At 40.8% G+C, this 26,010-nt stretch overlaps 1 protein-coding gene across 1 annotated transcript in view; it reads left to right on the top strand.

Annotated features, from left to right (window-relative positions):
* LOC106561901 (low-density lipoprotein receptor-related protein 4-like) overlaps positions 1-13,250 on the top strand; it is a 278,722-nt gene extending 265,472 nt beyond the window's left edge. Inside the window, 7 exon segments of the mRNA XM_014126232.3 lie at positions 1,019-1,132; positions 1,319-1,430; positions 1,632-1,696; positions 4,207-4,294; positions 4,766-4,907; positions 8,289-8,561; positions 8,564-13,250. Of these exon segments, the coding sequence (XP_013981707.2) occupies positions 1,019-1,132; positions 1,319-1,430; positions 1,632-1,696; positions 4,207-4,294; positions 4,766-4,907; positions 8,289-8,561; positions 8,564-8,626 (857 nt within the window). The 3' untranslated portion in view covers positions 8,627-13,250.
* Positions 13,251-26,010: the final 12,760 nt, after the last annotated feature.

Here is a 26,010-nt window from a genome sequence, read left to right as displayed (position 1 = left end):
ATTATCAAGGACATCAACCACTCGAGCAACGGCCTGTTACATTTACATTTAAGTCATTTAGCAGACGCTCTTATCCAGAGCGACTTACAAATTGGTGCATTCACCTTATGATATCCAGTGGAACAACCACTTTACAATAGTGCATCTAAATCTTTTAAGGGGGGGGGGGGTTAGAAGGATTACTTTATCCTATCCTAGGTATTCCTTAAAGAGGTGGGGTTTCAGGTGTCTCCGGAAGGTGGTGATTGACTCCGCTGTCCTGGCGTCGTGAGGGAGCTTGTTCCACCATTGGGGTGCCAGAGCAGCGAACAGTTTTGACTGGGCTGAGCGGGAACTGTGCTTCCTCAGAGGTAGGGGGGCCAGCAGGCCAGAGGTGGATGAACGCAGTGCCCTTGTTTGGGTGTAGGGCCTGATCAGAGCCTGAAGGTATGGAGGTGCCGTTCCCTTCACAGCTCCGTAGGCAATCACCTGTTCACCCCGCTATCATCCAGAAGGCGAGGTCAGTACAGGTGCATCAAAGCTGGGCCAGGAGTCTGAAAAACAACTTCTATCTCAAGGCCATCAGACTGTTAAATAGCCATCACTAGGCAGCTACCACCCGGTTACTCAACCCTGTACCTTAGAGGCTGCTGCCCTATATACATAGACATGGCCACTTTAATAATGGAACACCAGCTACTTTAATAATGTTTCCATACTGCTTTACTCATCTCAAATGCATATACTGTATTTTATTCTGCTGTATTTAGTCAATGCCACTCCGACATTGCTCGTCCTAATATTTAGATATTTCTTAGTTCCATTCGTTTACTTTTAGATGTGTGTATTGTTGTGAATTGTTAGATACTACTGCACTGTTAGAGCTTGGAACACAAGCATTTCGCTACACCAGCCATAACATCTGCTAAATATGTGTATGTGACCAATACAATTTGATTAGATATGTGCCATTGTGAAAATGCCACACAAGGGCGGCAGAGTTTAACAGGTTAAAGTAAGGCTTTTCTCTTCCCTGCAGGCACTAACCACTGTGGAGTGAATAATGGAGGATGCACTCATCTCTGCTTCGCTAAGACAAACAGCTTTGTGTGTGCCTGCCCTGATGAACCAGACAGCAGGCCCTGCTCCACCAGTGAGTGTGTGTGTGTGTGTGTGTGTGTGTGTGTGTGTGTGTGTGTGTGTGTGTGTGTGTGTGTGTGTGTGTGTGTGCGCACTTGCGTGCGTATGAGAAACAACTTATTTTGATAAATAACATTCCAGCTTTGTGTGTGATCTGTTTATGTATCTTTAAAACACTAATCATTGTTCCTATGTTTAGTCTCAGGTTATGTGCCCACCTCACCAGACAGAGAGACCACCAGCACCGCAGCCCCCAACAAGATCCCCAAAGCCCCCACAGACACGCCTCAGCAAGGACCCCCACTGATCAAGTATGTCAACTACAGGCCTGATATTTTACCTCATTGACCATGACTTGAAGGGATCCTACTGATACATAATGAGGTCTGTCGGATATGAATATTGACTAAATGCCTTGTATCACAATGCTTTACTCTTATGTCTTCAGTTTATGAGAAAGTATATGCTCAGTTTGATGGTTAATGTTATTTTTTTTACATCCCGTTTTGTAGCTGCACAGACAAGAGCCTAAGTGTGGAGGGCTGCTTACAGAGCAACGTGGTGACAGCTCCTCACGGTAAGATAAAGTCAGCTTCATCATCAAATTCATCATCATTATCATGATTATTACCCTCAGTAGCATCTTCATCACACTTTGCATCATCATTACTATCGTCATCATCATAAATGTGACCCGATTCAGGAAACTATGTCACAAGTCATGACTTCACAGGAGAGCTCTTTGAACGTAAACATTTAAAACAAATCGAAATCCAGTCAGCTTTATCATCAAATTCATCATCATTATTACCCTCAGTAGCATCTTCATCACACTTTGCGTCATCATTACTCAGGTTTATCATCAAATTCATCATCATTATCATGATTGTTACCCTCAGTAGCATCTTCATCACACTTTGCATCATCATTACTATCATCATCATAAATGTGACCCGATTCAGGAAACTATGTCACAAGTCATGACTTCACAGGAGAGCTGTTTGAACGTAACATTTAAAAAAAAATCAAAATGCAGTCAGCTTTATCATCAAATTCCTCATCATTATCATGATTATTACCCTCAGTAGCATCTTCATCACACTTTGCATCATCATTACTATCATCATCATCATAAATGTGACCCGATTCAGGAAAGTCATGACTTCACAGGAGAGCTGTGTAAACTCTTTTTTTAAAATCAAAATGTATTTTTTGGCAGAAATGCCTTCTCGAACATGTGAACTTTAATGTGCCTTAATATAAAACTTATATGCCATCTGTTAATACGAATAAAATTGTACAATTATGAGCCTAGTTGTTTAAGCCACAGAAAGAGTGAGCAACCTTCCCGCTAGCTATGATTGGCTGAGACAATGAGTGGGCTGGACATGCCGAAAGATGAGTTTGGATTGGTCTGCCACATAGCATGCGTCTGTCTATTGGAGCTGGTCAGTAACTCTAGGTAATCATGTCAAACGCAACCTTTTTTAAATGTATTGCATAGGAAAACTGCATAAACCTAATGTCAAGTTAAAGTGTTCTGTTAGCTAGCTAACATTATGTGTATGCTCTCCAGTTTCTGGAGGATGGAGTTTTTAAATTAGTTGAATTTGAGTATGATAGCTAAGGAGATGGAGAAAACACCAGTCTGGATTACAAACTAAGGGCAACCATGCATGGCATCAGACAGGAGACACATCCAACCATGATGTATACTGGTAAGATAGTCTAGCTAGCTACATTTTCAGATATTACACGTTTCTAATTTTGACAGAAAAAGGTTTTATTTCAAGTGTACTCTTAGCTAGCTAACGTTAGCTGGCTGGGTAGCTAGCTAATGTTAGCTGGCTGGGTCTCTAGCTAACGGTATGTGTACGATCTTATTCTTCGTATCTCAGACACATTTACTTGACTAGTTATAGCCATAGAACCTGGTTGGTTACCTACCTGCAGGGTAGTAATGTCATGAGTTGTGATTATGGTCCATTGTTTAGCTAGCTACATGTCTTAACAAAAGACTCCACTCTAATTTTGACAAAGTATTTTCATTTCAAGTTAGTGTACAGTGAGCTAGCTAGCTAACGTTAGCTGGCTGGCTCACTAACTAACATTACGTCATGCGTTGGGATTCATTGTTTACCTAGCTAGCTATCTAGCTACATTTCTTAACAAAAGACATCATAGTGTGCCAGAGCGCAGAATAACTGATGAATTTTTGAACGCTCAACACTCATTGAATATGTCTGGTGTCAGTGAATTCGGCAAAAAAGCGCAATTCAATTGTTGCCAGCAGCACAGTTACAGTCACCAACACTCTGGATAACATGAACACTGCCTAACCAGCTCTGCTAGAGTGAGTAAAATGGTCAGAGTGGGGTGATCTCTCATTATGTGTCTGGAAGTAACTAGCCAGTGTTAGCCAGTTAGCTTGGGTGATTGACTGTCGCTGTGAGGTCAGAGCTTTCATAACAACCCTACTTATTGGCCAGAGCGTCCAGTGTGCGCTCTGAACACGAATCGCTCTGAATTTACGAACGGACAATCTGACAACACAGTTGCTGTCACCAACGCTCTGGATAACATAACAGCCTAACCAGCTCTGCTAAGGCAAGTTATGTTCAGTGAGCTGTTCTCTCTCTCTTAGATGTCTGGATGTAGCTGGCAAGTTAGTACAGAACGCACGGATCAACCCTTAAAGAGATGGGTGGGGCTAAGGCTTGAAACATGCTGCATGGGTGTAGACAAAGAAGGGCTGTCCAATAGTAGTACCAAAACATTTAAAGACGGTTTTCTCAAAAATGAGTTTACAAGTTGATCAACTTTCAAAGCAGAATTACTTTCCCATTGTTTCCTCAAAGGCGATATATGATATACCATTTTGTAGCTCGTATTCTCTACTTTTATCCAATGTAAAAAACAGAAATTCAAATGTTGCTACATAAGACCGAATCCAGGTGGTGAGTCACAATAAATGATTCACTTTCAAATGTACAGTGTTGATTTTATAGGCTATATGTAATTGTTTTGATGTCAGAGCAGTATAATCCACTCATTGGTTGATGTTCATCTGCAACGCTTCTTTCACAGGGGAGGGGCTTCATATCAGCTATGTGATTGGAGGAGCATTAACCATTCTTGCCATCCTGATAATCATCACTGCCTTCATTATTTACAGGTAATACCAAGTCCTCTCTAAATACTCAAAATTCCACTCATTTGACATTTACATTTTTGTCATTTAGCAGATGCTCCAGTCTAGAGTGATTTACAGTTAGTACATTCATCTTAAAGTAGCTAGTTGAGACAACCACTTCAGTTATAGTAAGTAAAATGTTCCTCAAAGTCATCAACAAAGTCAGTGCTAGTAATAAAATAAATATGTCTATGTCTATTCTCCATCCCTTTATCTGTCCAGATCTTAAGTAAGTAATTAGGTGAACACAAATTGAGCACCAATAGATTTGGCCAATGTTACTGTCAGGTAACTTATCGTTTCATATCAGTGCAGATAAAGAACACACAGAGGAAGCTACATTAGACCTGTGACATTTGTCTGTCGTGGGAGCTAACCTAGATAGCCACCCAATGGACAGTTTTAACCAGTGGACTGTGTGTACAATGTGTTTTCCCATCTTTCTATCCTCAGACACAAAATGTCAAAGTTTGCTGACCCCGGGATGAGGAACCTGACCTACAGTAACCCCTCATACAGGACGTCAACGCAAGAGGTCAAGATCGAGACCTCTCAAAAGCCGCCCATTTACAACCAGCTACGATATAAGAAAGAGGTAACTATTCAGGCCTATTTAGTATTTCAAGAAAATGACGAGAGTGTTCTAATCTAGCTAAGCATTTTTTCACGTGCAGCATTTGCAGTTGTCATCAAGTCAAAGGGTGGTTATTTGAAGAATCTCAAATATAAAATCTATTTCGATTTGTTTAACACTTTTTTGGTTACTACATGATTCCATATGTGTTATTTCATCTTTTTGATGTCTTCACTATTATTCTACAATGTAGAAAATAGTAAAAAATAAAGAAAAACCCTTGAATGAGTAGGTGTTCTAAAACTTTTGACCTGTAGTGTATGTTATTCTCATATAATAACGTGTAAAATTTGCACTGGTGCAAATGTTTACTGAATCTGGGCCTTATATCTCACCTCAGACTTCGATGAAATTAAGTAACTAATGTTTAGTATAGGAATGGATACATTTGATGTGAATCCATTGGGTTTCTGTATGCCTATTATGACTGAAGGGTTTCAAATGTTCATATAGTATGGCTGGAAGTAACTGTTGAGACGAATACCAGTTTTCAATGTTTGCCTCTATCTCTTATGCTGTAGATAGATTGCTTTACAGTGTTTTATTATAACCAAACATGAAGAGGCACAAGTTGTGACTGACCCGTCCACTCATCTCTCCTTTCTCCTCTTCCCCCTCTCCTTCACTGTAGCTCTCTCATCCTTACAACAGCCTCTCTCCTTTATTATTTTGACCTGTTTTGTCCTGCGGAGAGGTAGTCACACACTGCATGGGGAATCCCTCGACTCAATCAACCTATAACTCTCTCTTTCACTCCTCCTGTATCTCTCTCACTCATTTTGTATCTCTCTCTCGTCCCCAGCTACATGCTCTCTCTCATGTGTCTACTATTGTTCCTCTGCTTGGTCATACATGACAACTGACTCTTTCTCATGACTGACTTAACTAATGATTTAACAAATGTAGAGACATACAGTGCCTTCAGAAAGTTGTCATACCCCTTGACTTTTTCCACTTGTGTTGTGTTACAGCCTGAATTGAAAGTTTATTAAATTGAGATTGTGTGTCGCTGGCCTACACACAATACCCCATAATGTCAGTGGAATTATGTTTTTCTACATTTTTCCAAATTCATTTCAAATGAAAAGCTGAAATTCCTTGAGTCAATAAGTGTTCATCTCCTTTGTTTTTGGCAAGCCTAAATATGTTCAGGAGTAAAAATGTACTTAATTCACGTAATAAGTTCCATGGACTCACTCTGTGTGTCAGGGTATGCGTGAAGGGCTGTAGGAAGTCAGGCGCAGGAGAGGAGATAGTTGGTAGCAAAACAAAGCCTTTTATTTGGTGACCCAAAAGCACACGGCACAAAATAACACGAAATACAAGTAAGGGTTTAACATAACCCAGCTTAACCCATTTGAAAACCTCCCTGATCTTTGTGGTTGAATCTGTGCTTTACATTCACTGTTCGACTGAGGGACCTTACAGATAATTAATTGTATGTGTGGGGTACAGAGATGAGGTAGTCATTCAAAAATTAAGTTAAACACTATCAATGCACACAGTGTCACGACTTCTGCCGAAGTCGATGCCTCTCCTTGTTCGGGCGGTGTTCGGCGGTCGAAGTCGCCGGTCTTCTAGCCTCACCGATCCATTTTTCATTTTCCATTTGTTTTGTCTCGTTTTTCCACACATCTGGTTCTCATTTCCCTCATTATGTGTTGTGTATTTAACCCTCTGTTTTCCCCATGTCTTTGTGTGGTATTGTTTATCTGTTCATGATTGCGCACGTTAGGCTTGGTGTATTTCGCAAAGAAAGGAACCTATTGGTATATAAAAATAAAAAAAGCAGACATGAATTATCCCTTTGAGAATGGTAAAGTTATTAATTACACTTTGGATGGGGTATGAATACACCCACTCACTACAAAGATACAGGCGTCCTTCCTAACTCAGTTGCCGGAGAGGAAGGAAACCGCTCAGGGATTTCACTATGACTTTAAAACAGTTACAGAGTTTAATGGCTGTGATTGGAGAAAACAGGGGATGGATCAACAACATTATAGTTACTCCACAATACTAACCTAAATGAGAGATTGAAAAGAAAGCCTGTACAGAATAAAAATATTCAAAAAAATGCATCATGTTTGCAACAAGGTACTAAATTAATACTGCAAAAAGTTTGGCTAAGAAATTAACTTCGTGTCCTAAATACAAATTGTTATGTTTGAGGCAAATCTTACACAACACATCACTGAGTACCACTCTTCATATTTTCAAGCATGGTTGTGGCTGCATCATGTTATGGATATGCTTGTCATCAACAATGGAGTTTTTTAGGATATAAAGAAACGGAATAGAGCTAAGCTCAGGCAAAATCCTAGAGGAAAACCTGTTTCAGTCTGCTTTCCAACAGACACTGGGACACATTCACCGTTCAGCAGGACAATAACCTAAAACACAAGGCCAGATATACACTGGAGTTGCTTACCAAGATGACATTGAATGTTCCTGAGTGGCCTAGTTACAGTTTTGACTTAAATTGGCTTGAGAACCAATAGCAAGACTTGAAAATGGCTATCTAGGAATTATCAGCAACCAACTTGACAGCGCTTGAAGAATAAAAAAATAAATGTGCAAATCATTTTGGGGCTCCCGAGTGGCGCAGCGGTCTAAGGCACTGCATCTCAGTGCTAGAGGCGTCACTACAGACCCTGGCACAATATGTGGAAAAAGTTGAGGGGTGTGAATACTTTCTGAATGCACTTTATCTCTATCTATGGTTGTGGATGGACCTAATACTATCAAATAATGAGTGTTTGAAAAGTCTGTTCTTTGTTTGACAAACCCTTTCACTTTATGTATTGTGTGTCTGTCATTTTACACAGTCTTATTTTGCGGGAATGTACTGCTATCAGATGTAATCCTGAGCCCAACTCTAACCTTTTGATTACCTGGAGCAGTTTCAGTATATTGTTTACCATCCAGTCACAAAAATCAAATACATTGTTTCTCCACAAATGCCGTAAAGAGATGACACGTTTGAGATTCCATAGTTTGCCCACTCAACACATGGGCACTAATAACAAAACTAACTGAAAGACCAGAGGACATCTCACTGAAAAACAAACTACTATTATGCATGGGTATAACAACATCCTGCTCTGGAGTATTTGTAGTTGTTTTCTGATGAATTATTCCAAAATGGCTGCTGTCTAACCATTGACACAGGCTTAGTTTTCCACTAACTACTTATTCAGGGTCAGATTTTCTTCGTCCCCTCAGATGCTTTTGGGGATATGATCATCTGACCCTAGATCTGTGGGTGATGTCTACGTCGTGCGCTAGGCTTACACAGCTAACCCTTCTACTGTGTGTTCTTTCTCCTTCCTACTTCCTCAGGGGGACTGGGACAGCGGCTACACCAAGGAGAAGATCCGGATCGTGGAGGGAGTGTGTCTCCTCTCCAACGAGGAGCTGTACTGGGAGGACCTGAAGCAGCTGAAGCCGTCGCGGGGTGGTCTTCATACGTGCATGCACACGGACACTGTGTCCCTGCAGGCCAGCAGCGCCTCACTGGACGACGGCGAGACAGAGCAGTTGCTCGAAGAGGAGACGTCGGAGTGCTCGTCCATAAACACGCTGACCCCCGCCATCATCACACCCCAACGCCACCCCCAACACAGCCTGACACCGGCTGGACCCCCGCGCGCAAACCCTCCACCGAGAGCGAGGTGTAAGGGAGGCCTCTTGCTTCACTGCCTCCCTACTCCTACTCTTCCCCCTTAGTCCTCCCGACCCTTCAACTGCACACCCTTATACACACACACACACACACACACACACACACACACACACACACACACACACACACACACACACACCTGAATACAATATACACATACAGTAAACGAGTAAATGGTACGTACTTGCTCTTCAGGCCACAGTGAGTCATACACTATTTGACACTCACACAGATAGGTGGTACATACAAACACTACAGCCACATACATACTTCATGCTACACACACACATTTATGCATGCATACAAACCTGGCATCTCCTCGGCCCGCTGGACTTTGTCCTACACACACACATCCGCACTCTTACCACTACCCTCTCACAACCACAGACTGACTCACTGCTACCCTCTTCAGGCAACAGACTAAATTACAATTTACAAGCATGCTGGAAAAAGAAAGCAAAAAAATACACTTTGAGAAAGGAAATGACAAAGAGAGAATGAAATGACGTCTGGAGCCTATTTAAAGAATGCAACTCCTCAAGGTGAGGGCCACTTGGTTGTGTATGACCTTGCATTTTTTGACAAAGCTAAAAACAATATACTCCCGCAGGAAACTATGTAAAAAAAACTGCTCTCTCTCTATAATGCAACTCATCATATACCATGTCCTTATGAACTCTATTTATGAACTTTTTGTTCTTTGACTTGGTTTCTGCTGATTTTAGAGAATGGTGAGAGTGTTGTGTAGAACTGTATTACAGTATGACCCAGTCATTCAAACCTCTATATATATGACAGTGCCAAAGGGTGGAGCTACGTCTACATCTACACTAGAAGAACATTTTATGGGATATGTGCCACGTGAAGGATGGACAGACAGACAGTTATCTATGGGAGAGCACAGCAATGTTTCAGACATATGTTTCACATTGTATACCTTCTCTTCTTAAACCAACCATGGACTTATCTATCTGGTCTCTCTTAACTGGAACTCTAGACTGGTACTGGAAACTGGTACTCTAGATTTGTACTGGAAATGGGTACTCTAGACTGTTACTGGACACTGCATTAGCAATCGTTGAAATCCATTCATTTAAGAAATCTAAAGTAAACTGCAAGTAAACCATATCTGGTCCTCTGGGAATAGCAGTCTTGATGAAGTATAAGTGCCAAACATTCTTTTCATTTTTTTCTTCCCTCAGTTTTATATTTCTTGGAGGTTGTAAAATGTGCTTGGCATTCTTTAAGCTGTTCTGATTAAAGCAGACCTCTGTCATCTCTGAACCACTATGCACTTAGTGCCCACTGTTCTAGTCTATAGTATAGGCTTCAGTGTATTATGTCATTTGACAAGGTTGGCCTCTGTGAAGTATTGCACACAATACAGTGCATTCTGAAAGTATTCAGACTCCTTGACCTTTTCCACATTTTGTTTACTTTACAGCCTTATTCTGAAATGGATTAAATACGTTTTTTTCCTCATCGATCTACACACAATACCCCATAATGACAAAGTGAAAACAGTTTTTTAGAATTGTTTTCACATTTATAAAACATAAAAAACAGATACCTTATTTACATAAGTATTCAGACCCTTTGCAATGAGACTTGAAATTGAGCTCAGGTGCATCCTGTTTCCATTAATCATCCTTGAGATGTTTCTACAACTTGATTGGAGTCCACCTGTGGTAAATTCAATTGATTGGACATGATTTGGAAAGGCACACACCTGTCTATATAAGGTCCCATAGTTTACAGTACATGTCAGAGCAAAAAACCAAGCCATGAGGTCGGAAGAATTGTCCGTAGAGCTCAAAGACAGAATTGTGTCGAGGCACAGATCTGAAGAAGGGTGCCAAAATTTCTGCAGCATTGAAGGTTCCCGAGAACACTGTAGCCTCCATCATTCTAAAATAGAAGAAGTTTGGAACCACCAAGACTCTTCCTATAGCTGGCCGCCCAGTCAAACTGAGCAAGGGCCTTGGTCAGGAAGGTGACCAAGAATACGATGCTCACTCTGACAGACCTCCGGAGTTTCTCTGTGGAGATGGGAGAACCTTCCTGAAGGACAACCATCTCTGCAGCATTCCACCAATCAGGGCTTTATGGTAGGGTAGTCAGACGGAAGCCACTCCTCAGTAAAAGGCACATTACAGCCCCCTTGGAATTTGCCAAAAGGAACCTAAAGGCTCTTAGACCATGAGAAACAAGAGTCTCTGGTCTGATGAAACCAAGATTGAAGTCTTTGGAATGAATGCAAAACGTCACGTCTGGAGGAAACCTGGCACCATCCCTACGGTGAAGCATGCTGTGGGGATGTTTTTCAGTGGCAGGGACTGGGATACTAGATAGGATCAAGGGAAAGGTTCACCTTCCATCTGGACAATGACCCTAAGCACAAAGCCAAGACAACGCTGGTGTGGCTTCGGGACAAGTCTCTGAATGTCCTTGAGTGGCCCAGCCAGAGCCCGGACTTGAACCCGATCGACATCTCTAGAGAGACCTGAAAATAGCTGTGCAGCAACGCTCCCCATCTAACCTGACAGAGCTTGAGAGAATCTGCAGAGAAGAATGGGAGAAACTAACCAAATACAGGTGTGCCAAGCTTGTAGCGTCATACCCAAGAAGACTCGAGGTTGTAATCACTGCCAAAGGTGCTTCAACAAAGTACTGAGTAAAGGGTCTGAATACTTATATAAATGTGATATTTCCATCGTTTTATATAAATATATAAATTAGCAACAAAAAAAACTGTTTTAGTGTTGTCATTATTGGGTATTATGTGTAGATTGACGAGGAAAAATAATTATTTGATTTCTTTTAGAATAAGGCTGTAACGTAACAAAATGTGGAAAAAGTCAAGGGGACTCAATACTTTCCGAATGCACTGTACATTATATGAGATTACCCTGAACCATAAATAACGGAGATGTTACCTTAGACAAAAAATATACCACTGACAATTTACAGAACCATTCATATTATTCAAATAAAAACAATATATATTACGTTAAGATCTAGATTCAGTCCATAGCGCTGAAGATCCATATTCTAGCACAATTGAAATTTAAAGGTAATTTCCGATTGAGCATATGCAGTGTTTACCATGAATGCAGTCTCTGCGAACGTTGGAACATTGCCTTTCAATTTCAATCCTACTGTAGAGCGGATATTCAGCATTACGGGTGAATCTAACCCTTACATGCTGACCACACCGCTCGTGTCCCGTGCGCTAGCGTTGCAAAATAAATGTACACATACATGTTATTCAGTCATTGTGCCCACACTGCTTGCGCGCGCCAATGAGCGTCTGCATTGCCAAGCTCTAAAATAGAAGTCAGTTCCATTTGTGACACTGAACGCAGTGCAAGTCCTGCCTCTCCCATCTCCTTATTAGTTTATAGAAGCAAATACCCACGTGCCATCTCCTCATTGGTTATACCCACGTGGGTGATTGAAAGATGAACTGAGTTCGGTCGGTCGTCGTGGTAATACTTTGAAAGTTAGACGCCAATCGCCATATAAAGTCCAAAGAAGAAAAAGACTGGAAGGAGGAGAGATGACTAGAAACGATTCGGTTGACCGTTTTATGTGTGGATTAATTGTCGGTGTAGAGGACCTTGTTCATTTCAGGTGAAATAACCACTCAATGTTTATATCCCAGGACAAGTTAGCTAGCAACCGCAAGCTTGCTAAATAGGACAAATTAGCTAACAACTGCAAGCTAGCTAGCTAAATTGCCATGAATGTTTCATGCTTTTCGACCTGCCTCCAAATTAATATAATTGATTCAGAGTTTGTTTTGATATTCCAACCTGCATGTTGAGATCGCGTTTGGTGTGGGGGGTCAAAATCAATTTGCGCACGATGGGGCACGTGTGCGTCCAGTTTGGGTACGGTGTCAGATTAACATTGTTTTGTACTGTTCTATCTGTCATGGAAATGCAGAGGGTGGGAATTGGAGTGTTGCTCTGGACAGATATCAGTTTGAGTTCTCAAAACCTTGTATCTTGAAGTAACTTCAAGTTCAGCAACATGCTGATTTGCTGCTAGACAGGAATTTCACAGCACTGATGCCAATGAGAGAAGGTCTTGGCAGCTACTTTACCTGAGGTCTCTGATGGTTGGATCACAGACGCATCAATCTGACCAACGCTTCAATCATTAACTACGCAAACACAGAATCCCACCCACTCAGCGAAGGTTGCTAAACTGTACAGATTTTACCATGCATTTTTAAGCAGACAAATTGTCAAAGATATTGTGTTGATTTTGTTGTATAGAGAGTATTTTGTACAAAGGGATTTCATGCTTGTTTTGTCTTGTATTAATATTACTCATTGGAGAAGGACATTTTGTTTTGCTGGATTATTTAACCTCTGTGTTTTCAAACATTGTAAATGATAGGGTTGCTGCCAGTTATTTAATAATGTTCTTTTATGTTACGAAATATTGGTCACATAACTGTTGTAAAGTTAACTAAAAGAGATATTTATGATTTCTTTGCTTGGTCGTCACTTAATGTGTAAATATGAAAAAGACTGTATATGTATTTCCTACAGTACTAACAAGCTGTGTTGTGTGATATCTTTTAATATAAAATTTCATTTGCATTTTAATGGAAATGTGGCACACTTTTTTTGTTGTCTCGCAAGTTTGAAGCAATGGATCTTCTTCTCTGCAGATTTTAGGGAAACCCTGAAGTCCAAGGTTAAAAAGAAAGAAAAAAAACATACACTGTCGTTTGAACGACTTAGTATCTAGATTGAACGACTTAATTGTTATTTTGTTATTAGGCCTCATCTGTTATGCAGCTTGTCAGACCCTGTAATGGTTGCTGCAGCCATTCATTCACAGATTCCATCCATTGATATGATTATTAATTGACAGTTCTTTAGGTCTATTTGGTTGTAATTATTTAGCCTACCCCACCCATAGTAGCCTATATCTAGTTTATATTGGGCTCCTGAGTGGCACAGTGGTCTAAGACACTGCATCCCAGTGCAAGAGGTGTCACTGCAGTACCTGGTTCAAATCCAGGCTGCATCACATCTGGCCGTGATTGGGAGTCCCATAGGGCGGTGCACAATTGGCCCAGCATCGTCCGCGTTTGGCCAGGGTAGGTCGTCATTGTAAATAAGAATTTGTTCTTATTAACTGACTTGCCTAGTAAAATAAAAAATTATACTTTTTGGGGGGGAATAGAAACACTATAATATAAATCAATTTAATTAAGCTAAAATATCAGAAATAAATCGTAAATAATAAAAGACCGTATCAGTTTCTTTTCATAAATAAAAGGGAATAAATAATCTCAAATTAGAGTGGTTAGATGATTTGTGCACCAAAGCAAGCACCAACAAGCTTGTGCAATGAGCTTGTGAAATGTGCTCTACAAATTACTTTATTATTATTATAAGAAAGGCAAAAATGACATGTGTAAAGGCTTAATTTCATAAAGGAATATTAATGGGAATATAGCCATAATATAAACAAGAGGAAGGAGAATGGAATATATTTGAAAAGTTTAAAATGGAAAATACAGTGCATTCGGAAAGTTTTCAGACTCCACATTTTGTTACATTACAGCCTTACTCTAAAGTGTATTAAATGAATGTTTTTCTCATCAATCTACACACAATACCCCATAATGACAAAGCAAAAACAGGTTTTTATTTTTATTTTAGCAACAAACAAAAAATGTACTTCTGTATTAGAAATCCTGTGTGGTTCAGTTGGTAGAGCATGGTGTTTGCAACGCCAGGGTTGTGGGTTCGATTCCCACGGGGGACCCGTATGGAAAAAACATTTTTTATGAAATGTATGCATTCACTACTGTAAGTCGCTCTGGATAAGAGTGTCTGCTAAATGACTCAAATGTAAATACTTATTTACATAAGTATTCAGACCCTTTGCTATGAGACTTTAACTTGAGCTCAGGTGCATCCTGTTTCCATTGATCATCCTTGAGATGTTTCTACAACTTGATTGTAGTTCACCTGTGGTAAATTCAATTGATTGGACATGATTTGGAAAGGCACACATCTGTCTATATAAAGTCCCACGGTTGACATTGCATGTTAGAGCAAAAACCAAACAATGAGGTCAAAGGAATTGTCTGTAGAGCTCCGAGACAGGATTGTGTTAAGGCACAGATCTGGGGAAGGGTACCAAAAAATGCAGCCTTGAAGGTCCCCAAGAACACAGTGGCCTCCATCATTCTTAAATGGAAGAAGTTTGGAACCACCAAGACTCTTCCTTATAACTGGCTGCCCGGCCAAACTGAGCAATGGACCATGAAAAACAAGATTCTTTCGTCTGATGGAACCAAAGTTGAACTCTTTGGCCTGAATGCCAAGCGTCACATCTGGAGGAAACCAGGCACCGCTCATCTCCTGGCCAATACCATCCCTACCATGAAGCATGGTGGTGGCAGCATCATGCTGTGGGGACTGGGAGACTAGTCAGGATCGAGGGAAAGATGAACGGAGCAAAGTACAGAGATCCTTGATGAAAACCTGCTCCAGGTCCTGACTGGGGCGGAGGTTCACCTTCCATTAGGACAATGACCCTAAGCACACAGCCAAGACAACGCAGGAGTGGCTTCAGGACAAGTCTCTGAATGTCCTTGAGTGAGCGAGCCAGAGCCCGGACTTGAACTCAATCTAAAATCTCTAGAGAGATCTGAAAATAGACATGCATTAACGCTCCCCATCGAACCTGCAGAGCTTGAAAGGATCAGCAGAGAAGAATTGGTGAATCCCCCAAAACACAGGTGTGCCAAGATTGTGGTGTCATACCCAAGAAGACTTGAGGCTGTAATCGCTGCCAAAGGTGCTTCAACAAAGTACTGAGTAAAGGGTCTGAATACTTAAGTAAATGTGATATTTCCGTTTTGTATTTTTAATACATCTGCAAAAATGTCAACAACAAAAAAAAGTTTGCTTTGTCATTATGGGGTATTGTGTGTAGACTGATGAGGGGGGGGGGGGGAATGATTTAATCCATTTTAGAATAAGGCTGTAACCTAACAAAATGTGGAAAGAAGTGAAGGGGTCTGATGAAGCCGCCCTGGTGTGTGGATGCTTTTTCTCAAAAATCGAATATATTTAAGTCGGGACTGGCACAGAGCCCAATAGGACAGTGTCACAACGCTACATAGTCATAGGCCTTCGCTTCACTGCTGGAGGGAATACACGGCCGTCCTTGATTGTTAGCTAGAATTAAATGTTTAATGAAATGTGTGTGGCACGAGGTAAACAGTTTTCGATCAATAGAATTAATTTAGGGAGGTAACATGATATCATAAGGGAATCGCTCAGACCGCACTTACCGGTAGGACTACTTATCTCACACACTCTGGCAGAGAAGTAGCCTATGTGAGCGCTTTAACATTAGCCTAAACGTACAGTTAAACTATCCATCACCAAAAAATGAATGACCTTCAGAGATGATAGACTAGTTTATGCTGCGAACAACATGCTTTTATTAGCCTACCAGAATTGCCTACAAAAAGTTTTGCTATAGGCCATTAATTGAAAGGTTTAAATTATCACCTACAGTTCACAGCAAGGTTATTTAATCTTTTTATATCTATTTGTGTTAATATATAAATATCAATGCATTTCTGTATATAAATATATATATTAAAACAAATATATAGAAAAACACAAAATTATAACCTGCTGTGTGAATATGTACACCGTATAGTTGCGCCAGTGAACTAATCCATTGCGGAGGCCTGCACTAAAAGGCCTACACTATGCTTCAACCATATTGCTCCACCCTCAATTTCCGGACTTGTCTCCGTGCTGTTGTGCGTTTGTTGCTACTTGGCTATATGCCAAACTTTTCGTTTTTAACACTATGCCATCTAATTGCAGTTGCTGTACTCATAATATACAGGAGAACTATAGCCTTATGGTGAGGATAACCGTGATGTAAGCACAGCTTCAGTTGCAATCGTTAGGCAAGGGCAATTTAAGTGTAGGAAAAGATGAAACAGCATTTGTGCCACGAGTAAGTACAGATAGTAGTATAAATCCCCCCGCACAGTCCCCGCAGCCAGACAATTTTCTCAAGGCTTCTGGAAAGAAATGCTGTCAGTATGCTCAACCGGTGTCACTCATTCTGCCGACAGAAACTTTCAACTGGTTCTCACCACTAAGCAACTAGTCGGAGTCAAACTGGCCCACTTTCCCCCCCTTCCTCTCTGGTTGAAGAGAGGGAGGAATCTTTTTGATCCTCACCCAGGAGGGAAAGTCATGACAACAGTTAGTGTAGTTAACCTCTATGGGCTAGGTGGGACGCTTGCCTACTCAACAGCCAGTGTAATCCCGTGGCGCGATATTCAAATACCTTAGAAATTCTATTACTTCAATTTCTCAAACATATGACTATTTTACACCATTTTAAAGACAAGACTCTCGTTAATCTAACCACACTGTCCGATTTCAAAAAGGCTTTACAACGAAAGCAAAACATTAGATTATGTCAGCAGAGTACCAAGCCAGAAATAATCAGACACCCATTTTTCAAGCCAGCATATAATGTCACCAAAACCCAGAAGACAGCTAAATGCAGCACTCACCTTTGATGATCTTCATCAGATGACAACCCTAGGACATTATGTTATACAATACATGCATGTTTTGTTCAATCAAGTTCATATTTATATCAAAAACCAGCTTTTTACATTAGCATGTGACGTTCAGAACTAGCATACCCCCCGCAAACTTCCGGGGAATTCGCTAACATTTTACTAAATTACTCACGATAAACGTTCACAAAAAGCATAACAATTATTTTAAGAATTATAGATACAGACCTCCTCTATGCACTCGATATGTCCGATTTTAAAATAGCTTTTTGGTGAAAGCACATTTTGCAATATTCTAACTACATAGCCCAGGCATCACGGGCTCGCTATTTAGACACCCGGCAAGTTTAGCACTCACCATAATCATATTTACTATTATAAAAGTTTGATTACCTTTTGTTGTCTTCGTCAGAATGCACACCCAGGACTGCTACTTCAATAACAAATGTTGGTTTGGTCCAAAATAATCCATCGTTATATCCGAATAGCGGCGTTTTGTTTGTGCGTTCCAGACACTATCCGAAATAGTAAAGAAGTGTCGCGCGCATGGCGCAATTCGTGACAATAAAATTCTAAATATTCCATTACCGTACTTCGAAGCATGTCAACCGCTGTTTAAAATCAATTTTTACGACATTTTTCTCGTAGAAAAGCGATAATATTCCGACAGGGAATCTCCTTTTCGGCAAACAGAGGAAAAAATCCCAAAGGCGGGGGCGGTCGGGTCACGCGCCTAAGCCCAGTGTCCCTTGATCGGCCACTTGAGAAAGGCGATAATGTGTTTCAGCCTGGGGCTGGAATGACGACATTCTGTTTTTTCCCGGGCTCTGAGCGCCTATGGACGACGTGGGAAGTGTCACGTTAGAGCAGAGATCCTTAGTAAATGATAGAGATGGAAAAGAAGTTCAACAAATGGTCAGACAGGCCACTTCCTGTAAAGGAATCTCTCAGGTTTTGACCTGCCATTTGAGTTCTGTTATACTCACAGACACCATTCAAACAGTTTTAGAAAATGTAGGGTGTTTTCTATCCATATGTAATAAGTATATGCATATTCTAGTTACTGGGTAGGAGTGGTAACCAGATTAAATCGGGTATGTTTTTTATCCAGCCGTGTCAATACTGCCCCCTAGCCCTAACAGGTTAACTCTAATGAATTTATCCTTTGCAGCAGAGGTAACTCTGAGTGTTCCTTTCCTGTGGCGGTTGTCACGTCCTGACCATAGTAAGATGTGATTTTCTATGGTAGAGTAGGTCAGGGCGTGACAGGGGGTGTTTTGTGTTTTTCTATGTTTTCTATTTCTATGTTTAAGTTCTAGTTTTTCTATTTCTATGTTGTTGTTTTTTGGTTGATCTCCAATTGGAGGCAGCTGGTCCTCGTTGCCTCTGATTGGAGATCATATTTAAGTAGGGGTTTTTCTTCCTGGGTTTTGTGGGTGATTATAATCTGTGAGTAGTGTGTATTCTCTCTGTGTCACGGTTTTGTTGTTTTGTTATTTCAAGTATTTGGTGTATTGCAACGTTTCACGATAATAATAAATATGTGGAACTACAAACACGCTGCGCCTTGGTCCGCTCCTTTCGATAGCCGTGACAGAATCACCCACCCAAAACAAAAACTAGAACTTAAACATAGAAATAGAAAACATAGAAAAACACAAAACACCCCCTGTCACGCCCTGACCTACTCTACCATAGAAAATCCCTTCTTACTATGGTCAGGAGGTGACAGTGGTCCTCATGAGAGCCAGTTTCTTCATAGCGCTTGATGGTTTTTGCAAATGTACTTCAAGAAACTTTCAAAGTTCTTGAAATATTCCGTATTGACTGACCTTCATGTCTTAAAGTAATGATGGACTGTCGTTTCTCTTTGCTTATTTGAGCTGATCTTGCCATAATATGGACTTGGTCTTTCACCAAATAGGTCTATCTTCTGTATACCACCCCTATCTTGTCACAACACGACTGATTGGCCCAAACGCATTCAGAAGGAAATAAATTCCACAAATGAACTTTGACAAGGCACACCTGTTAATTGAAATGCATTCCAGGTGACTACCTCATGAAGCTGGTTGAGAGAATGCCAAGAGTGTGCAAAGCTGTCATCAAGGCACAGGGTGGCTAATTTGAAGAATCTCAAATATAAAATATATTTTGATTTGTTTAACACTTTTTGGATACTACATGATTCCATGTCTTATTTCATCGTTTTTATGTCTTCACTATTATTCGACAGAAAATTGTAAAAATAAAGAAAAACCCTTGAATGAGAAGGTGTTGTCGTGGAATATCTGTTGAGTAGGTGGGACGCTTGCATCCCACCTACTCAACAGCCAGTGGAATCCCGTGGCGCGATATTCAAATACCTTAGAAATGCTATTACTTCAATTTCTCAAACATATGACTATTTTACACCATTTTAAAGACAAGACTCTCGTTAATCTAACCACACTGTCCGATTTCAAAAAGGCTTTACAGGCTGAGTTGGACTGGGCTGCCGCACTGGAAGCCTGAAGAGTGGCGCTGGTACTGGAAGTGCCAGTTCGGGGACACGCACCTCAGGGTTAGTGCGGGGAGCGGGAACAGGCTGAGTTGGACTGGGCTGCCGCACTGGAAGCCTGATGCGTAGTGCTGGTACTGGAAGTGCCAGTTTGGATACATGCACCTTAGAGCTAGTGCGAGGAGCAGGAATAGGACGAGTAGGACTGGGCTGACGCACTGGAGGCCTGGTGCGTGGGCCTGGTACTGTCTTTACCAGACGGCTAGCACGCACCTCAGGACAAGTATGAAATACTAACTCAGGTGACATTATTTCTAGGACACGCTCTGCAGGGCGAATGCCGTGCCTAATACACCAACACAATAGCTCTCTCATATTCTTCTCCTCCAATTTACCCATCAACTCCTTAACAGTATCTGGTTCGCTCCCCTCCAATTTTACCCCGAATGGCTTTGGTTCCATCCTCGGCTCCGCCGATCTGTCCATGTGCCCCCCAAAAAGAAATTATTGGGGCTGCCTCTCCGGTTTGAACGCTATCGGCGTTCCACTGTAATATTCCCAGTCCTCCTTTGCCTTCTTCCATGGGCCCACTCCGGCTCTGATCTCCTCCCAGGTCCACGAGTCCATACTGCCCCTCTCCTGGTGCTTCTCCTTCCTCCGCTGCTTGGTCCATTGTTGGTGGGTGATTCTGTAATGGCTGTCGTAGTAATGAAACCAAGGTGCAGCGGAGGATGTGTGTTCATCTTGAAATTTAATTGAAAAAGAGAACACTACAAAAATAAACAAAAGACGACACAAAACAGTCCTGTCAGGAAATACTCTAAACAGAAAACAATCACCCACAAACCCCAAAGGAAAAACAGGCTGCCTATGTATGACTCCCAATCAGCAACAACGAACTACAGCTGTTCCTGATTGGGAGCCACACACGGCCAACCAAAGAAACAAACCAACATAGAAAAATAAACATAGAACGCCCACCCATGTAACACCCTGGCCTAACCAAAATAGAGAACAAAAACCCCTCTATGGCCAGGGCATTACAGGAGTATAGAGCGAAATAAAATGTTTTAGCTTCACTGTCCAAATACATATGGAGGTGAGTGTATATTGTTCGCAGATAAAAAAAAAAAAAAAATGTAATCATGAGGAGGCAAAAAAAACGAGTCGAAATCAGCCATTACAGTCCCTCTTTATGCCATGAAGCTCGTTGATTGGCCAGTGAGTGACCAAGCACTCGCCACACCTCAAACTTATTAATTAATCGAAATACCATCCGTTTTCCACCACTGCTTGGTATTGCGCCCTTTATTCCAGCTGTGCAAATGTAAAAATATTTCTGAATCGCCCTATGGCTTTAGTGCCCCAGGACAGTGCTAAATTGTACCTATTTGTATTTATTACTACTCTTCCTGGTGTCCAGAAAAATTAAGGCAGTAAGTTAAACAATTTAAAAAAATTACAATACATTCACAACAAATTTCACAACACAAAGTGTGCCCTTAGCCCCTACTCCACTACCACATAAAACAACACAAAATCTGTGTGTCCTTGTGTGTATAGTGCATATGTTATTGTGTATGTATACATGTGTCTGTGCCAATGTTTCTGTTGTTTCACAGTCTCCACTGTTCCATAAGGTATATTTTATCAGGTTTTGTTTTATCTAATTTTACTGCTTGCGTCAGTTACTTGATGTGGAATAGAGTTCCATGTAGTCATGGCTCTATGTAGTACTCTGCGCCTCCTATAGTCTGTTCTGGACTTGGGAACTGTGAAGAGACCTCTGGTGGCATGTCTTGTGGGGTATGCATGGGTGTCTAAGCTAGGTGTGCATTGGTGTCCGAGTAGTTCAAACAGACAGCTCTGTGCATTCAACATGTCAATACCTCTCACAATTACAAGTAGTAATGAAGTCAATCTCTTCTCCACTTTGAGCCAGCAGAGATTGACATGCATATTATTAATGTTTGCGCTATGTGTACATCCAAGGGCCAGCCGTGCTGCCCTGTTCTGACCACACGACTGAACAGTAGTCCAGGTGCGACAAAACTAGGGCCTATAGGACCTTCCTTGTTGATAGTGCAGTTAAGAAGGTAGACAGCACTTTACTATGCACAGACTTCTCCCCATCTTAGCTACTGTTGTATCAATATGTTTTGACCATGACAGTTTACTGTCTAGGGTTACCTCAAGCAGTTTACTCACCTCAAACATTACATTTGATTTGTTCAACTATATCCCTAAATGGAAGAAAATACTAGTGCAGTTAGCCATGCATTCCAACGATTGTTCTGACAATACTGAAACATTAATTCACTTTCTGTTGACCGTAACTGTACCGTGTCCTAATAATTACCCAGAATAACTTTCGTGTAGCAGTTTCTGGTATTTTGGGGTAGCTGTTTTGGGATGTTTCTAGTATTTTGGGGTTTGTTTGGGGTAAATGGTAAGCTAAGGCTATAGAGTAGAGCACAGTCGAGGACTGTTTTAATCATGACAAGACACCACAGATGCTGCATTGAACATTTTAAAGAAATAATACAATTCACACTTAAAAATAAATAAATAAATAAAATAAGAATTAAAATTACTACAGTAAGAATTGGTACAGTGTAACATTTGTAATTACAATATATTTATTCATATATGGCATATCTGTACACTCTTTATAACCTCTACTTGGTTTCCTCATAGTGGCTAGAATGACTGTTTGGGGACTGAAAATAGAAGTAGTCTCTGAGAATGTCTCAAAATCAGGCATGATTCAATCAGATGCGCCTTAACCCGCAATAACCGACAGACTGCATTGCATATAATTGTATTTGTTTAGGCGATGTCACAGGTGTTTTGTGTTGGAGCTGTCTAATGTTGAATGGCTGCTCTTGAGGTCATTGTCACAAAGTCACACCTGTCCCACCTGTGTTAGAAGTTCAGAATGAGAAAGTGGAGGCTATATAAAGATAATGACACAATGAAAATCATAAAGCAAAATAATACAGATGTTTATCAGCCTAATGGAGGTATAGATCACAACACGAAAAACAAAAACAATTATATGCTAAGCAGTTGTCATTTATCATGGGTTAAGGTGGATCTGATCTGAATTTAGGCCTTTGTTTCTTGGCTCAGAAGAAAAATATGAATGATGAAGATAAAATGTAAACTTGTGAATTGGAAATACACTATTCATAGGAAGATGCTTGACAGGTGGTAGAATGAATGTGGTTTCATATCCCATGCTTTCATAAATTAGAGACACCCATTTGACAAGCATTCCTTCTCACAATGTTTTAAATGTTCAGTTAATTACAGATCTTATAAACAATGCATTGTGTTACAAGTTCTTGTTAGAATGTGATTCTGTGTCAGCCACATTAGAAATCACTGTGTCTAAAAGCCACACAATACAATTATTTGCCCTTTACCCTAATCCCTACCCCTCCTGTGATGGCAAATCTGAAGACTGGAAAGGTGAAGGCAGTGTCATGACCGTCCTGATCAGGTCAGGTTACAGGAGACCAAAACCCTACAGATTATCTCTCACCCCCAACAGAGGAGGAGAGATATACGGGTATGAAGATGTGGGGGTTTTATGACCCCTCAAGCCCATTGTAAATCTTAGGCAACAGACAAAATTCCTTTGTCATCTCACTATGGAGAACCGGCCTCAGAACATTAAAACATGCAATAAATGGACTTTGGAACAATGGTTTCCGTCAGTGACAATGGTGGTAATGACGATAGATGCAATATGAAAATGTATGTCATTTTTGTTTTGTTATTAAAGGTTAAAGGATGACGTTATTACGAAATCATTGTAACTTTAAGAGTTTTCCTAGTATATGCTTGATGTTTATACATTGTACGTTGTGTGGAAAATATCCAAATCAAAGAGAATGTTTTGGTAAAGATGAAATGTGAAGTTAGTTGTCTAAAATTGGATTTGAGTCAAATCTAGACCTTGCCTCTTAACTTGGTACGCCCAGAGAATTGCCCTAAAGGCGGTTACGCCCACTTCTGACCCGAGGGTATAAGACATGTGAGTTAAGAATGAACATATCAGACTAAGTGACCCAAGCTGCAGCCAAGGTCTGAGTAGTCAACGAACCCAAAACGCAACACGAGGTTGAAGACAAAGGAAGCTTATTCTATCCATGCTACAGAGAAGTAGCTGCGTCTAAGCAGGTGAATTCAAGCCGGACCACCCGGCCTCCACTCCCCATCGAATCGTATCTACACTGTTTCATTCCTGCACTGTGAGCCCTGAGCTACAGGGCTGGCTGTCCTCAGAAGACCCCTTTCAGAACAAGGACGAGGAATCAGACCACTAAGTCAAAAAGGACACTGACATCGTGAGGACAACCAGAGAGTTGCACCAGAGAAGTGCGTCATTGAGAAGCCTAAATGGTCCACGCGAAGACTCCTCGGAGACCTTCAACACGTAATTACATCATTATATTCTGACCAATAAGAGCGGCAGTTCGGGACAAGGTTAGGGTAAACCTGTTGGGGATATGGGGCAGTATTTGCACGGCCGGATAAAAAAACGTACCCGATTTAATCTGGTTACTACTCCTGCCCAGTAACTAGAATATGCATATAATTGTTTGATTTGGATAGAAAACACCCTAAAGTTTCTAAAACTGTTTGAATGGTGTCTGTGAGAATAACAGAACTCATTTGGCAGGCCAAAACCTGAGAAGATTCCAAACAGGAAGCGCTCTCTCTGACTATTTCTTGGCCTTCTTGATCATCTCTATACAAAACAGGGGATCTCTGGCATAACGTGACATTTTCTAACGCTCCCATAGGCTCTCAGAAGGCACCAGAACGTTGAATGGTGACTTTGCAGGCCATGGCTGAAAAACAGTAGCAAATTTGGATAGTGGTCGATCTGAGAACAATGAGAATGGGGCGCACGTGCACGAGCCGACACCATGTTTTTATTTTTTCGTCTTTGAACGAAAACAGGGTTTCCCGGTCGGAATATTATCGCTTTTTTACGAGAAAAATTGCATAAAAATTGATTTTAAACAGCGTTTGACATGCTTCGAAGTACGGTAATGGTATATTTTGAAATTTTTTGTCACGAAACGCGTCGGGCGCGTCACCCTTCTTTACCCTTCGGATAGTGTCTTGAATGCACGAACAAAATGCCGCTATTTGGATATAACTATGGATTATTTGGAACCAAACCAACATTTGTTATTGAAGTAGAAGTCCTGGGAGTGCATTCTGATGAAGAACAGCAAAGGTAATCCAATTTTTCTAATAGTAAAACTGAGTTTGGTGAGTACCACACTTGGTGGGTGTCAAAATAGCTAGCCTGTGATGGCCGGGCTATCTACTCAGAATATTACAAAATGTGCTTTCACCGAAAAGCTATTTTAAAATCGGACACCGCGATTGCATAAAGGAGTTCTGTATCTATAATTCTTAAAATAATTGTTATGTTTTTTGTGAACGTTTATCGTGAGTAATTTAGTAAATTCACAGGAAGTGTTCGGTGGGAATGCTAGTCACATGCTAGTCACATGCTAATGTAAAAAGCTGGTTTTTGATATAAATATGAACTTGATTGAACAAAACATGCATGTATTGTATAACATAATGTCCTAGGAGCGTCATCTGATGAAGATCATCAAAGGTTAGTGCTGCATTTAGCTGTGGTTTGGGTTTATGTGACAATATATGCTAGCTTGAAAAATGGGTGTCTGATTATTTCTGGCTGGGTACTCTGCTGACATAATCTAATGTTTTGCTTTCGTTGTAAAGCCTTTTTGAAATCGGACAGTGTGGTTAGATTAACGAGAGTCTTGTCTTTAAAATGGTGTAAAATAGTCATATGTTTGAGAAATTGAAGTAATAGCATTTCTAAGGTATTTGAATATCACGCCACAGGATTCCACTGGCTGTTGAGTAGGTGGGACGCAAGCGTCCCACTGGCCCAGAGAGGTTAAAATAAGCATAGCCGACAAATGCACCCAAATGTATATTTCTCTCGTGTACTTTCTCTTTTTCTCTCTCTTTCAAATCCCCATTTTGGGTAACACGTGTCTTAGTGTGTTGGCCCGATGTACTAAGTTCTAATCAATAGCCTAGACTGTGTTTTGTGTACGTGTATCTTTTATTATCATTTTAGCTTTCTAGTAAATAAATAATCAACTAAAATTGGTGTGGTATGAATTCATTGGTGGGACTCGGGTTTGTGCAGATTCCCGGATTATGCGACGTTCAGAATGAGACTGTAGAGGAAATTGATTAATTAGCGACTATT

This window comes from Salmo salar, chromosome 11, assembly GCF_965601325.2.
Source record: "Salmo salar chromosome 11, fSalSal1, whole genome shotgun sequence".
Classification (NCBI taxonomy): domain Eukaryota; kingdom Metazoa; phylum Chordata; class Actinopteri; order Salmoniformes; family Salmonidae; genus Salmo; species Salmo salar.
Note: the sequence above shows the minus strand (reverse complement) of the source record. Positions and strands in the feature narration are given on the sequence as shown.